This window comes from Myotis davidii, unplaced genomic scaffold, assembly GCF_000327345.1.
Source record: "Myotis davidii unplaced genomic scaffold, ASM32734v1 scaffold1437, whole genome shotgun sequence".
Taxonomy (NCBI): domain Eukaryota; kingdom Metazoa; phylum Chordata; class Mammalia; order Chiroptera; family Vespertilionidae; genus Myotis; species Myotis davidii.
The window spans coordinates 739,541-756,396 of record NW_006288601.1 but is presented as its reverse complement, the minus strand read 5'-3'; the positions used below and the strand labels follow the sequence as shown (position 1 = coordinate 756,396).

Genomic DNA, 16,856 nt, shown 5'->3' with positions numbered 1-16,856 from the left:
ATCAATGATGAGAGAGAATCATTGATCGGCTGCCCCCTGCAAGTTCCACACTGGGGATGGAGCCAGTAACCCAACTGGGAATCCAACTGTGACCTCCTGGTTCATAGGTCAATGCTCAACCACTGAGCCACGCCACCGGCTGGGCTTGTGTTTTTTGTTTTTTTTTAAGTGCTCTCTCTAGATCATTCAAATGTGTGGAAAGAATTGAGATCCACTGCTCCAAGGCATTTCATATTTCATTAAAGTTAATTCTTCCTAACAGGATAAATTCTAATGCATCTCTTCTGGCTATCCTTTTCCTCCTCTTTCATTGCCCTCCAGCCACCCTGACCCTGTTTTGTTCCTTATATTTCCAAGATATGCTAGCATCTCAGGAGATTTTGCTCTTGCCCTTTTATCTGCCTGAAGTGTTTTTCCACAGATATTCTCAGCTCCCTTCTTGTACTTCTTCAATCTTTGCCTCAAAAGTTACCTTCTCACCCTAGCTGGTTTAGCTCAGTGAATAGAACATCTGCCTGCAGACTGAAGGGTCTGCAGTTCGATTCTGGTCAAGGGCACATGCCTGGGTTGTAGGCTTGGTCCCCAGTGGGGGGTGTTCAGGAGGCAGCCGATCAATGATTCTCTCTCATCATTGCTCTCTCTCTCTCTCCCTCCCTCTCTGAAATCAATTTAAAAATATATTTAAAAATAAAGTTACCTTCTCAATGAAACTTCTTGTCCATAACTTAAAATTTCTGTTTCCAACCCTCAGCCCAAATTCCTGTCCTTCACTGCTTTGTTTTTCTTCTGCTTCTCACCTGTCTTGTTAGTCCTCTTACTTGTTTTCTATTTGGCAACCTTCTCAGCACACGCCCTTTCCCTATGTGTCAATCTAGAGTGTAAAGAAGCCAGTGGGTGGAGCTTCATTCATTTCTTCTCCCCTGCTCTTCTTTTCTATGTGTAGATACAAGCTTCTGACCCATATCACTTTCCATTTCCCGGGAGAACTTTTAAACATTTCTTGCAGAGCAGGTTTTGTTTGAGAAAGTCTTTTTTTGTTGTTGTTGTTGTTTTCTCCTTCGCTTTTGAAGGATAACTTCATTGGATACACAAATTCCAGGTTGGCATTATTTTTTCTTTCAACACTAAATATTTCACTGCACTTTCTTCTTGCTTCACAAGAAGACTGCTGGGATTTGTACCCTTATTTCTCCATAGGTGAAGTGTTTTCTTTCAAGATTTTCTCTTTGTCTTTGGTATGCCCAGGTGTAATTTTTTTAATATATTTTTTAGAAATTATTTGTTATTTTGGTATTTATTCTGTTTGATGTTCTCTGAGTTTTCTGGGTATGTGGTTTGGTATATGTCATTAATTTTGCAAAGTTCTTGGCCATTGATACTTCACGTATTTCTTCTGCTGCTGTTTTTTCTTCGTCTATTTTAATTATGTGTATTTTGCACCTTTTGAAATTGTCCCAAAATTCTTGGGTGTTCTGTTGTTGTTTTTATAAAGTATTTTTTCCTCTGTATGTTTCAGTTTGGGAGTTTCTCTAACATATCTTCAGGCTCACTGATTCTTTCCTTAACCATGTCTAGTATACTGATGAGCCAGTGCATCGAAGCATTCTTCATTTATGTTACAGTGGTTTGGATTTCTAGAATTTTCTTTTGAATCTTTCTTATGTTACCCTTCTGTTCATGGGTGTTGTCTACCTTTTTCATTAATGCCCTTAACGTATTAATCAGTTATTTTATTTATTTATTTTTTAATCAGTTATTTTAAATTCTCTATCTGATAATTCCAAAATCGATATCATATCTAAGTCTGGTTTTGATGTTTGTGTTGTCTCTTCACACTGTTTTTTCTTGCCTTTTAGCATAACTTTTATTTTTTAATTAAAAGCCAGACATGGCGTATTAGGTAATAGGAATGGAGGTTTATGCTAACTCAGATTATTTGAAGTGATTTGGATGCAAACACTTCCCAGTGCTATTGCCAGGGGGAAAATTACTTCAGCAGTGTACAGTTTTGCTGGGATAGATGCTGTGTAATGCCTATTTGTTTTTTCCTTACGTGGTTTGGAAAGGTTTCACAGTTCAAGATACCTCCCTTGTAACGTCAGATTGGTTTCTTGCTAATTGGATCTGGAAAGACAAACATAGCCCCACAGAACCGCCTAGATTATGATTAGCAAACTGTGGGCTCTATGAAAGACACTGGAGAAGGAACACAAGCTGGTGTCACTGCTGTTTCTCCTGCTTTCCCAGTTGGCTTCGTTCTGAGCCTTCTTTAGAACTTACCTGGTTGATGTTGTTTTCGGGCCATGAAGGCTATAGAGCACGAGGTTCGGTCTTTTCCCCACTTAGTGGGCCACGTGGAGCCTTCAGGTTTTATTCTCCAGGATTCTCTCGAGTTTGGAACAAAGGCTAACGCCCAGGGAGAAGAAGCGAGTTTAAAAACTGCTCTCAGTCAAGTTGCCTCAGGAAAGAAAGAGCCCCAGTGGATGTGAAGATTTTAAAGATTCTTTTATTTTTAAAGTCTATAAATAATGGATTTCCAGCCTTTCGTACCTTAACCTCAGTTACTAAAAGCCCCCAGGCTTAATGTATAATCATTAATCTTCCCTTCATTACTCAAGATAAGATCCTTTTTTCCCCTTAAAATTATTGTTAAATTATGTAAAAGATCAAACATATGAAACGGTTCAGAGAATAGATAACAAACAGTCATTAAAAACTACCATCTGGATTTAATGAATATTAACATTTTGCCATATTTGCTTCAGAACTTTTTTCATTAAAAGATAAAATGTTGCAGATACAGTTGAAGCTCCCTTGGTCTCTCCTCACTCCAATTCCCCTGCCCCATCCTTCGCTTTCCCTGCTCCTCCAACTTCTGTCTAAATCAGCGGTTCTCAACCTATGGGTCGCGACCCCTTTGGGGGTTGAACGACCCTTTCACAGGGGTCGCCTAAGACCATCGGAAAACACATACATAATTACATACTGTTTTTGTGAATAATTACTATGCTTTAATTATGTTCAATTTGTAACAATGAAATTGGGGGTCACGACAACATGAGGAACTGTATTAAAGGGTCGCAGCATTAGGAAGGTTGAGAACCACTGGTCTAAATGGTGGGGTTCCTTCCCATCCATGCTACTATACTTTCATTCCATTTATGCGTGTCCACAAGAATATATGAAATTGTTTTGTGTAAGTTCAAGTGTTATGCAATGGCATCATACTATATTTAGCTGCCATTTGCTTATTTATTTATTTTTATTTATTTAAAAATATATTTTTATTGATTTCAGAGAGGAAGGGAGAGAGAGTGGGAGATAGAAACATCAATGATGAGAGAGAATCATTGATTGGCTGCCTCCTGCACGCCCCACACTGGGAATGGATCCTGCAACCCGGGCATGTGCCCTGACCAGAAATTGAACCATGCCCTCCTGGTTCATAAGTCAACACTCAACCACTGAACCACACCAGCTGGACCATGAAATACCATTTTTATTAAAAGCAAAACAAAACAGACCTACTAAAGTTACTAGATTTGAGTATTTGGCAGTATTTTATTGAAAATGAACGAAGTGAGTCTGTCACTTTAAGGAAAACAACCGACAATATCTGTTGCCAATGATAAAATAGGAGTTTTTAAGTAAAAATTAGAATTTTGGAACACTTACATCTACCCCAAGAGCTGACATCTTCTTAGTACTTAAAGATTACTAGCGACATTCACAAATGTGATTTTTTAAAATATTGTACAATGAAATGAACACAATTTTAATGTATAATGACATTTTGAATATCTGCATAACTCAATGAACCAATATTTTCCAAGTGATAGTTTACAATATTACAGAATTATGTATGAGTAAAAAGATCCATTCAAAGTACAAGACAGACTTCTAGCAAAGATGGAATGACACGGACACCTTATGACTAATGATGTGGAATATCTGTTCATGTGCTTATTGGCCATTGGTAGGTATACCTTTGAGAACTGTTTATTTAGATCTTTTGTCCATGAAAAATATTGGATGATGAGGGTTATGTTTTATTGTTGAACTGCGACTTTCTTTTTGGAGATGTTATATTACACCCTCCCTTCTCCAGGCTTTGATATAACAGTGTTCTTCTTAAGCTATAAAGACCTATCTTGGTTGAATAGCCATAAGACTGACAGACAGACACACCACTCTGCTGGAAATAGCATGGCCACAGATGCTTCAAGGTTTCTGGGTGTTGTTTTTTTTTTTGCTCTGTCTCTTTAAACTTGGATATTAAAATTGGGTCCAGTTCCTCAGTCTCTTATCAGATATTCTCTAAACCTACTGCTGTTTTTGTCTTGCAGTTTCCTGGTGATGACATGGCATCTGCCAGCGCCAGCCGGACAGGAGTGGCCCTGCCTTTTGAGAAGTCTCAGCTCACTTTGAAAGGTGAGTGGCACTGTGTGGAGTGTTTGTTAGTCATTTGAGGTCCAGCCCAGTGTGTGGGGAAGAGGTGGGTTTATACCACACTTGGGTCTGGAGAGCCAAAGTCTGTGAAAGGCTTAAGAGTGTAACTGTTCATTCTCATCGGGTTGTCATAGTGTAGCTGGAATTCTTTTTTTCTTTTTAATATATTTTATTGATTTTTTACAGAGAGGAAGGGAGAGAGATAGAGAGTTAGAAATATCGATGAGAGAGAGACATCGATCAGCTGCCTCCTGCACGTCTCCTACTGGGGATGTGCCCGCAACCCAGGCACATGCCCTTGACCGGAATCGAACCTGGGACCTTTCAGTCCGCAGGCCGACGCTCTATCCACTGAGCCAAACCGGTTTTGGTGTAGCTGGAATTCTTGAAGGACAAAAGGAACTTTTGGCCAAAATGACCTAAAATGGTGATTCCTGCCCTAGCTGGTTTGGCTCAATGGATGTGTTGGCCTGTGGACTGAAGGGTCCCGGGTTCGATTACGGTCAAGGCACATGCCTGGGTTGCAGGCTCAATCTCCAATAGGGACGGCTGGAGACAGCCAATCAATGATTCACTCTCATCATTGATGTTTCTATCTCTCCCTCTCCCTTCCTCTCTGAAATCAATAAAAATGTATTAAAAAAAAAGAAAGAAACAGTAGAAAACAAAGCACAGCAAAGCAAACAACTGTTTGAAACCTATTGAAAGACAAAATGCCAGGTTCTATTCTGGGGCCTTCCGAAGAGCTTTTCAAGGGTATAATTTTGGCCATATGTGATTTTTGCCTTATTTGTTGACTTTAAAAACGAAATCTTATGTGAAGATGTGCTTCCACGTAGAAGAGACTGGCATTTACATTTCATCACGGTAAATAAACTTTCTAGATAAACTTGCTTGTATCTCGATGCCTTTATTTTAGCTTGTATTTTAGAAAGAGAAACATGCAACACATCAACCTGCTCCTTAATTATAAATTAGAGGGAAAAATGTTTCTTAACAGTGGAGAGACCTGGCAGACCCCACATTAACCAAGGGATAACCTCGCTTCCCCAGTAGGGTAACAGGGTGTGTGCATAAGTATACAATGTATGTAGTATTCTTGACAAAAATGTTCAGTGTGAATCTAATCATGAGGGAAACAATCAGAAAAATGCAGAATTTGGCATATTCTAGATCACAGTTGGTGGAAGTCTTTTAAAGTCATTGTCATGGAAAAAGAAGGGAGAGCATTCCAGCTTTTAAAAAGTTAAGGAGACGCCCTGGCTTGTTTGGCTCAGTGGATAGAGCGTCAGCCTGCGGACTGAGGGTCCCAGGTTTGATTCTCATCAAGGGCATGTACCTTGGTTGCGGGCACATCCCCGGAGGGGGTGTGTGTGTGTGTGTGTAGGAGGCAGCTGATCAATGTTTCTTTCTCATCAATGTTTCTAACTCTCTATCCCGCTCCCTTCCTCTCTGTAAAAGGAGATCAATAAAACCTATTAAGAAAAAAAAAAGCTTAAGGAAACAACAACCAAATGCAGTGTGCTCATCTTGATTGGATCCTGGATTGGGGGAAAACAGCTATAAAAATATATCTGGAACAATTGAGGAAATTTAAATATGGAATGAATATTAGAATTGATAGAGCCGGTAACTCAATTTTTTTAGGTATAATGATGGTGGTGTGTGGTTAGGTGGGAAGATGCCTTTATACTTAGGAGTTGCATTCTGAAAAGTATTTAGGGCTGATCTCTCATGATATCTACAATTTACTTTCAGATGGTTTACCAGAAAAAAAGTGTGTAGATATAGATACACAATTATAGACATAAATATCATATATTTATATCCTGTACAGTCCAATAGGGTAGCCACTATAGCCCCATAGAACTTTAATTTACATTAAAGTAAATTAATTAAATTTACAATTAAAATCCCCAGTCCCACTAGCCATAGTTCAAGTCCTCAATATCCACATGTGTCAGAGGGCAATGCATTGGACAATGCCAAGGTAGAATATTTTCATTAGCACTGATATATACACACACATAGAGGGGAATAAAACAAGTGTGGCAAAATGATAATTGGTGAAGAGCATGCAATTATTCTATTTTTTCAACCTTTCTATAGATTGGGAACTTCAAAATAACTGCAAAATGTGACTCTAGATTGGAACAGAAAACAATTCCCTTTTGTGCTATAGTGGACTTTGGTAGGACAATTGGCAAAATTTGAATAAGGTCTGTAGCTAATAGTATTAAGGAATGCTAAATTTGCGCATGCTGATATTTATACTGTGGTTATATTAGAAAATGTCTTTGTTCTTAGAAATACACACTGAAGTATTTAGGAGTAAAGGGGTACAGCATCTACAACTCACTCCCAGAGTTTTAGGGGGAAAAATGTGTATGTGTGTGAGGGAAAGTCAGGGGCGAGAGAGAATAATAAAGCAAATAGATAAAAAGTTAATATTTGGTGACTGGGTAAAAAGTTTATAGGAATTCTTTGTATTGTTCTTGCAATTTTCCTAAAAATTTTGCTGAAATTATGTAAAAATAAAAAAAAGGAAAAGGTAGAAAAACACCTAGGGGGAAAAGCTAGAGGACAAAAAAGGAAACATCATGGCAGATTTCAAAGAATTGGCCTGGGAGCTGGGAGACTTGAATTTAGGCTTAGCTCTGGCTCTGACTAGCTCTAGGATTTTGGATATATGTTATTTCACCTCCCTGGATCTTAGTTGGTCAAATGATTAAATAAAGGGTTTGAACTTGCTGATTTCAAAGAAACGGCCTAGCTCAAAATTATAGGACTCTATAATCAGTCCGTTGTTTTTTTTTTTTTAAGGGCCTACATGCAGAGCTATTCTTGTACCACCAGGTGGCCTCAGTTAGCCTTGATCAGTGTGTAAAGTATTTCATTTTTCTACCCTGGGACACATTTCCCAGGACCCCAACCTTTTTTCCCTGGTACCACCCCTTTTTGCTCCTGAATCTTAGCCACAACTTTTAATGTTGTTCTTTGAATTTTTCTCTACTCTCCTTTTGGGCCTGAAGAAGAGAGCTATTGCTAAAAACAATCCAGAGGTGGGTTTGTCCTTTGCCAAATTGTGGCCCCCTTACAGGACTGTCACCTCTCGGAAGGGTCTGGGAGGGAGAGGTTTGCTACCTCTTTTTTTTTTTATTAAAAATAAAAAATAATGATATATATATTTTAAAGATAGGTATTTTTATTGATGTCAGAGAGGAAAGGAGAGGGGGAGAGAGAGAGAAACACCCATGATGAGAGAGCCGATCATGGACCGGCTGCCTCCTGCACGCCCCGCCCTGGGGATCAGGCCTGTGCCCTGACCGAGAATCGATGGCACTGTGACCTCCTGGTTCATAGGTTGTCGCTCAACCCCTGAGCCGTGCCAGCTCGGTTCGCTACCTCCTGACAGAGAGGAGCTCAGGCTACAACAGTCTTGCCATCATAGGTAAGGATTGAAGGCATCTAGATGTGTTTCATCCTAATGACCTGGAGTTCTCGTGGCTAATATATGCTCTCAGAGGAGCTTGCCTGGCCTTGGGCGGATTCTTGCTTAGCTTGTGCTCTCTGAGTCCCTGGCTTGCTGGTGCCGAGTGAACATCAGAAACGCTGCCACATGAAGAGGAAATGCAGATGGTAACAAGCACATGGAAAGAATATTCAGTCTCTCTGGTAATTGAAGGAAAGCATTAGAACAAATAAGCAAAGTCTGGTAATGGCACAAAACATGGTGTAGTCAGGCTGCCCAGTTGCACATCCTGGCTCAGAGCTTCCTGGCTCTGTGGCCTGGGGCAATGACCTGGCTTCCTCAAGCCTGTTTCCTCCTGGTGAAATGGGGTGATGACATATTCCCTGCTGCATGGGTTCATTGCGAGGATTCAGGCAGATGATGTGTGCTTAGCATAGTACCTATAAAAAGTATTCAATTCTTAGCTATTATCCTTATGCTATTTTTTTTAAACCTGCGATATTTGCAAAGAATGAAAAAACATTGCACTCAGTGTTATACAGTGTTTGGTGAAATGGACATCCTCCTATAGTGCTCATGGGCATCTACCCTTTTTAGAAAGAAATTAAAGCAGTTTTAGGAACCTTTTAAAAAAATGTTCATAGATTTGGAGGGATACTCAGAAATGCAAGCAAATACTGTATATACATTTATGGTAATTTTCCCAGAGTAAAAAATTAGAAGCAATCTATCCATCAGTGAAAGAATAGTTAACCAAGTTATGGCATATTCTTGTAATGGGCTTGTGTTATTGCCTCTAAAATGGATTTTGGGAGGAGAAGAATTTTTAAAGAATTGGGGACATAAAAGTTGAAAGTCTGGAAAGTCTGAATTTACCAACATCTTGTTTTTAGCTTAGGAGTGATTTTTGGTTCTTATGCTGCATATTTGTGTGTGTGTGTGTGTGTGTCCTGACGTTTTAAAAAACTTTTCTTAAAATCAGGAAAAAAACCAAAAATTTATTTTTTGATCGAAACAGCAAAAAAGAGTGACACCATCTGCCACAGGGGGGCAGCTGGGAGCCCTCTGCCTCATCCTTGACTTTTTCTTTCTCTCCTGTCCAGTGGTGTCAGCGAAACCCAAGGTGCACAATCGCCAACACCGAATTAACTCATTTGTGGAAGTGGCAGTGGATGGACTGCCCAGTGAGACCAAGAAGACTGGGAAGCGAATCGGGAGCTCCGAGCTTCTCTGGAATGAGATCATCATTTTGTAAGAGAAAGCCCCTTCTCTTTTGAACGCAGTAACGTGGGGGAAAGAGAGAAGGCGCTCCAGGCGGGTTGTGGTGGGAGATCCAGGGGTCCTGTGGAGCCTCTAAGTCTTCTGCCTTTGGTACCCGAGGTGCCTCTCTTTATTAGTAAGTGTTTCCACATCATTGAGCTCACAGAGTGCTCATTATTAGCTAGGTGGTTACAGGGCCAGCTTTGGGGGGTTAGGGGTTATGTGAGCGTCTTCCTGTTGGGGTCCTCCCCACCCTTCCAAGTTGTCAGCAATACCTGTTTTCTTCTAAGGCAATCAGAGTGATTGATCTGCTTGGATGTGATGAATCAACTGTTTGTTTTCCAGGAATGTCACGGCCCAGAGTCATTTAGATTTGAAGGTCTGGAGCTGCCATACCTTAAGAAATGAACTGCTAGGCACCGCCTCTGTCAACCTCTCCAATGTCCTGAAGAACAATGGGGGCAAAAGTACGTATGACGAAGGGGTGGCTGGTGTGATTCATTTACGTGTGTGGGGAGAAGTATTTGGAGGCATGATTTTCTCTTTTCCTGCCCGATAAACCTGGTGATGTCGTTTCCTCCAGGCCCAGGGCCTGCAGTGACTCTGCTCCCACGGATGCTGTCCGTGGGGTTTTAGGAGGGCTGAAGGCTCCTTTCTGCAGAACTCGGCCCCTTTTCCAGTGGCCGTAGTGGTGGGATGCAGTGACTTGTCCCCTGGGTCCTTCGCAAGGATCAGTGCTTTTCCTCTGCCCCTCTTTCCCCAGTCCAGGAGATGGGACCTGCACAGTCAGACTGGCCAGGGCCTCCAGCCTACACATTACTGCCCCAGTCTGAGTCCTGGAACAGAACAAAGGAACTGCTGTGTGTGTGCGCGTGCGTGTTTGTGTGTGTGTGTGTGTGTGTGTGTGTTCGTGTGTGTGTGTGTGTGTGTGTGATGTTACAAATATGCCCTGTGCTTAGTAGGCACTCAATAAACATCTGTTGGAAGCTCTAGCGTAATTACTCAGGGTGCCTCTGCTGCATGGAAACCTAAACCCTAACATCTATTTATTGTTGTTTGTGGTCAGTGGCATAACCGTGGCTGTGGTATCCGAACCCTCCCTCATAATGCCTCTATTCAGAGCAGTACCATATGTGGCGAGGGGATGCCACAGAAAGAAAGGCTCCTTTTTCTCTTGAAGGCTGCTGTCTAGAAAATATTTTCTGAGAGTGGATTTAGCTTGAGAGAGGTGTGGGGGCGGGGCGTGCTGAGTCCTAGGGAGAGCGCGGCATTGATTCCGTCCTTTCCTTCCGAGCCTGTCCTTTCTGACCGGCCACTCGGGTGGAGTTTGAGGCTCCCTTGGTCTTTTCCTTTCTGCTTGGCACACAGAGATGTGGTGAACCCACCTGGGCTGTGGGAACTGCTTAAAATCAGGAGTATGTCTCCATTTTAATTCTGTAGGGAACTCGCGGGTGCTCTGTCTTCTGAGTTGGTCTTTATTTTCCCGAACCTTAGGCTGCCTTTTATGATTTGTTCTCAAGTGCATTATATCTTTTGGAGATGCAATTGTGGACATTCTCGAATTTGGATCAGCATCCTTTTCTTTCCTTTTTCATTTGTCCAGTCAACATACTTTTGCTTTTGATTATAAAAGTAAATGTAGAAAACCTGGGAATTACAGAAAAGCACACAGACACACAAAGGAAACAAAATGTTCCTGTAAGCACAGCACTTACTGATAATTATTAACATTTTGATATATATCCTTCTGAACTTTTTTCCTATGTGCAAATATATATTAATATTTAAGACATCAATCAAACTAGAGATAAAAGAATAGTATTTTGCAACATGTATTTTTCTCTTGAAAAGGTATCAAGTATATTAATTTATTTTTAATTATAAAATATACATAACATCGAATTTACCATCTTAACCATTCTTTTGTTGTTGTTAATCCTCATCTGAGGATATTTTTTTCCATTGCTTTTCAGAGAGAGAAAAATGGAGGGAGGGAGGAGGGGAAGAAGGAGGGAGAGAGAGGAAGAGAGAAAAACATCAATATGAGGGAGACACATGGACTGGTTGCCTCTCACACGTGCCCTGACTAGGGGCAGGGTGCGAACCGCAATCCAGATAGGTGCCCGTGACCAGGGATCGAACCTGCGACCTTTTGGTACACAAGCCAGTGCTGCAACTGCTGAGCAACACCATCCAGGGCTAACCGTTCTTAAATGTAAAGTTCAGTGGCATTAAGTACATTCATATTGTCATGTAGCCATCACTGCCATCTATCTCCAGAACTCTTTCTTCTTCCCAAATGCAAACTGTGTACCCATTAAAAACAACAACTCCCCTTTTCCTCCCTTTTCTCCACTCCCTATTACTCTACTTTTGGTCTCTATCCATGACTGACTACTTTAGTTACCTCATCTAAGTGGAATCATACAGTATTTCCCTTTTTGTGATAGGCTTATTTCACTTAGCATAATGTCCTCCAGGCTCACTCATGTTGTAGCATATATATCAGAATCTCCCTTTTAAAGGCCGAGTGATATTCCATTGTATGATTATACCACATTTTGTTTATTCGTCCATCCAAGGACACTTGGATTTCTTCTACCTTTTGCCTATAATATAGTGTTGTTATGAATATGGGTGCATAAATATCTCTTTAAGTCTTTGCTTTCAATTCTTTTGCGTACATACTCAGAAGTAGAACTACTGGATAATGTGTTATTTCCATTTTTACTTTTTTGAGGAATCACCATAATGTTTTCCATAGCTGCTGCACCATAAAATATATCAAAATAGCTTTAATTTTTCTTCCAAAATTCAGTTTTGATGACTGCCTGGTAGTAGTCTATCAGATGGCTGTATGAAAAATTGAACATTTGGATAGATTTCAGTGTTTCACAATCACAAATCCTATATAATAAAAGGCTAATATGCAAACTGACCGAATGGTGGAACGACTGTCGTTATGATGAGTGCTGACCACCAGGGGGCAGACACTTGCCACAGGAGCTGCTCCCTGGAGGTCAGTGCACTCCCACAGGGGGAGCACCACTCAGTCAGAAGTTGGGCTGTAGGCGGGCAGTAAGGAGCAAGGGGTCCCAGACTTTAAGAGCTCCGGACTGCAAGAGGGATGGCTGTCCAGGGGGGATTGGGTCTGAGTCGGCAGGCGGACATCCCCTGAGGGGTCCTGGACTGTGAGAGGGGATTCCCTCCCACTACTGCACGATTTTCTTGCACTGGGCCGCTAGTAATGCTATGATAGACATGAAAATTTTTAAATCTTTCTGCCCATTGTTTAACATTTACTTGAGATAAATGACTGAAGATTTATTTATTTTTTGCCTATTTGCTAATTAACATTATGTCACGTTTACTCAATCTCTTTCTTTTTTGGCTGAAGTATTTTCAATAGATGTCTCAGTATTTTATCCTAGATTCTTTAGCATGCATCTCTTAAAAATAGGACATTTTCTTACATAGTTAGCATACCATTATCACACCAATCGTATTAGCCAATCATGAATTCTTTATTATCACCTATTACCCAGTTTATATTTGGTTTTATGATTTGTCTCAAAAGTGTTGTTTTAAAATTGGTTTGCTTGAATCTGGATTTGGTCTGGGTCCTCTTGTTGCATTACGTTATTTCTGTGAAGTCCTCCCACCTTTTCTCTGATCTATTGAAGGTGATTCAGTGTTTTTTTTTTTGTTTTTTTTTTTAATATATTTTATTGATTTTTTACAGAGAGAGATAGAGAGTTAGAAACATTGATGAGAGAGAAACATCGATCAGCTGCCTCCTGCACATCCCCCGCCGGAGATGTGCGCGCAACCCAGGTACATGCCCTTGACCGGAATCGAACCTGGGACCTTTCAGTCCGCAGGCCGACGCTCTATCCACTGAGCCAAACCGGTTTCGGCGGTGATTCAGTGTTTTAAAGTATGCTTATTGCCTTATCCTTTATTCATTTTTATATTGAAGTGTGTAGTTCTCACTGTTAGTTTTAAAAGAGCTCTTTATATGTTTTTATTTTATTTTTAAAATTGATTCTTAGAGAGAGGAAGGGAGAGAGAAACGTTGGTTTGTTGTTCCACTTATTTATGCATTCGTTGGTTGATTCTTATATGTGCTCTGACTGGGGCTCAAACTCACAACCTTGGCATATTGGGTGGGAACGACGCTCTAACCAACTGAGCTACCTGACCAGAGCTGAGCTCTTTATATGTTAAGGCTATTATTCTTTGTCTTATAATTTGTAAATATTTTTCTAGTTTTTCATTTTAATTTTTTAGGTTTTCATTTTCTTTTTCCAAACAGATGTTTTAAAGTTTTTGTAGTTGAATCTGTCAACTTTTTCTTTTATGCTTTGAAAGGCTTTTCCCATTCTGAAATCAGGTAAATAGTCACTTCTGTTTTTTTCTAGTACATTATAATTTTTATTTTTTCATATTTTATCCTTCATCCATCATCCAGACAGATTTATTTTTTGTGCACAGTGTGATTAGGGATCTATTTAAGTTTTCCCAAATAGTTAACTGATAGCTTTATTATTGCTTATTGAATAATCCATCTATTTCCCCTTTGATTTGATTTGGTACCTTCGGCATATATTAAAAACATATGTATACTTGGGGCTGTTTATGGATTTTCCATTTCATTTGTTGTTTTAAAATCATTCTGTCTTAGCTATGGTAACATTATAAATGTTTGAATCTCTGACAGTTCAAGTTTCTCTTCTTTTCAAAATCTTCCTTCTTTACTTTGCATGTATGACATCATCAGATGAACTAAATTATTTTGTCAAGTTCTCCCCCCTTCTACTTTCTTCCCCTCAAGTCCCTTGAGGTTTTATTAGAATCCTATCATTTAAAAAAATTCTTTTATGGAGAATTTCCATGCTGATTCTTCGTACCCAGGAACACAGATGTCTCTAAATTCATTCAAATCATTTTGAAGTTATCTTTAGATAGACTCTTTTAATTTTAAAAGTAATTTTGCTATTATTTTTAATGGTATCTTTTCCTATTAGGTCTTCTAACCTGCTGTTTTTAGTATGCAACTATTAGTCTCTGCATTTTCTTTTATATTCTGTCAGTTGCTGAATTCTTAATATAGGTTTGAATAGTTTCTTTTGACTTTTCTTGGGAGATATTTATGTGGTTTCTAAGACTGATAATTTTGCTCATCTTATTAGATAATTATACTTATTTTTCTTGTGAGTTGCTTTGTGTACACTTTCCCGTTTTAGTGGTGATGGAGCGGGTGTATGGCCGTGTCTAATAACCGTGCTTCCAGTGAGACTCCTCTGGGTGTAAGGCTGCGTGTTAGAAACCTGTCTTCTTGGTTCATTAATCATTGTTGTTTTTCCCGTTAAAAATCAGGAAAGGGAAAAAAAAAATCAGGAAAGGGGTTGAATTTTTAGCAAAATACCTTTTAAGCAACCATTGGGATAATTATATGATTTTTCTTCCTTCCATTTATTTTATTAATTTTCTAATAGTAACAATTTTAGAATTTCTAGAGAACACCTAATTGCTCATGCTAGATTATTTCTTGAAAGTTTTGTTAGAATTGCTCGTTGTTATTTTATTTGGGGGCTTCCCATCTATATTCATAAATGACGTTTGTCTGTAGTTTTGTACTATTTTTGTCGGCTTTGGAATTGAGGTTAAGCTAATTTTATACGGTAAGTTGAAGTGCTTTCCAACTTTGAGAACAGACTGTATAACATGGGAATTATCTGTTCCATGAGTACAGGAAGGAGCTCACCCATAAAACCAACTGGGTCTGGCAGCTTTCTTTGAAATAATTCTATGATGACTTTTTCAGTATTTTTCCCCATAATGATTTGGTTTGTTCAACTTTTCTGATTCATTTTGCATCAATTTTTTAAAAAATATATACTTTATTGATTTTTTACAGAGAGGAAGGGAGAGGGATAGAGAGTTTGAAACATCGATGAGAGAGAAAAATTGATCAGCTGCCTCCTGCACACCCCTGACTGGGGATGTGCCCACAACCAAGGTACATGCCTTTGATCGGAATCGAACCTGGGACCCTTGAGTCTGCAGGCCGATGCTCTATCCACTGAGCCAAACCGATTAGGGCTATCTTGCATCAATTTTGTTAAATCATATATCCTGAGAAAATTATTTTATGAGATTTTTCAAATTTATTAGTGTAAAGATTTTATTTTTGTTTTGTTTTTAATATATTTTATTGATTTCTTTACAGAGAGGAAGGGAGAGGGATAGAGAGTTAGAAATATTGATGAGAGAGAAACATCGATCAGCTGCCTCCTGCACAGCCCCTACTGGGGATGTGCCTGCAACCAAGGTACATGCCCTTGACCGGAATCGAACCTGAGACCCTTCAGTCCGCAGGCCGATGCTCTAATCACTGAGAAAAACCGGTCAGGGCTAGTGTAAAGATTTTAAATAGCATTCCCGTTTAAAAAATGCTTTTAATTTTCTCACTTAAAATTTTTGGTATTTGTATTTTCCCCCAATTTTTTTCTTGACTAGCATAAATACTTTTGTTTTAACTTTTGATTTTTAATTGATTTTTTTTTTCAGGACAACTTGGATTTATTTATTAGATGTACCATATTTTCTAATATTAACTTTCATTTTTAGCTTTATTAACTTTTTTCCAACCATTTGCCCTTAGACCTGTTATATATATCTTATTTATTCAGACCTGTTATATATATCTTATTTATAGCTTTTGAATTGAAAGCTTAGTGCATTTAGTCTTGCTTAATAATGAAAACGTTGTTTTTAGAGTTTAAAGTGAAAGTGAGTTTATTAGTAAAGCAGTAAGATAGAAAATGGCTACTCCACAGACAGAGTAGCTCCCGTTGAGCAGAATTTGCTTCCTTTATTGAGGTTCACTTAATGGGGGAAGCATATTCATTAAGGGGGAGGAATTCAGGTCCTTCCAGGGAACAGAGTAGGAGATTTCTCAGAGGAGCTTCCCCTGGCCGGCCGTGCCCTTTTCATTTCTCATCATGGCATGAAGACTGTGTCGTTTAGCGTGCTAGCATCTTATCATGAGCATATCGTGAGACTAGGGGGCTCCTGTCAGGTGAAATTAGTTGCTTCCTCGAAAACATTGTTGCTTTGCACGTGCCTTTGATGTTGTTCACGGTGGCGGCTGCACCGGCCGTAGCCCTTTGAGTGTGTGGCTGGGTTGAGGAGGAAGGTATGTCAGATCCGAACCTAATGGAAAATGTGGATTGTATTAGGACAGTGGGCTTCATTCTCTTAGAAAAGCAAGTCTTCGAGGGTGACCAGGACATAGCTGGCACGCATAACATTCCAGCCATGTTTCTTCACGGCTGTTTCTGGTGATTACACATCTGTCATGTGGGGAAGTCGTTATGAACATGTAGACTCTAGAGTCAGACTACCAGGGTTCGAATCCTGGCCCCACTAGCTTTGTGACATCTTTCAGTCTCTTAACCTTCTGTTTCCTCTTCTGTAAAATGTTGTTTTGAGGTTAAATGAGCTGACAGCATTGCCTGATACATACAAGCATATATAAGCAGTGACAATAGTAGTAGTTACTGTCTCCTGTACTTTTCTTCCCAAAGATGGGGAGGTTTGAATCCCAGAGATGGGCAACAGAGACACTGTTCGCTGATGTGGGCCCCCTTGCCTGAAGGGGAGGCAGGCG

The 16,856-nt window shown here is 39.7% G+C and overlaps 1 protein-coding gene across 1 annotated transcript in view; it reads left to right on the top strand.

The window, feature by feature from the left end:
• Positions 1–3,853: 3,853 nt before the first annotated feature.
• WWP2 (WW domain containing E3 ubiquitin protein ligase 2) overlaps positions 3,854–16,856 on the top strand; it is a 111,879-nt gene continuing 98,876 nt past the window's right edge. Inside the window, exons 1-4 of the mRNA XM_006760341.2 lie at positions 3,854–3,976; positions 4,347–4,431; positions 9,025–9,172; positions 9,527–9,648. Of these exons, the coding sequence (XP_006760404.2) occupies positions 3,938–3,976; positions 4,347–4,431; positions 9,025–9,172; positions 9,527–9,648 (394 nt within the window). The 5' untranslated portion in view covers positions 3,854–3,937. The remainder of the gene's footprint in view (positions 3,977–4,346; positions 4,432–9,024; positions 9,173–9,526; positions 9,649–16,856) is intronic.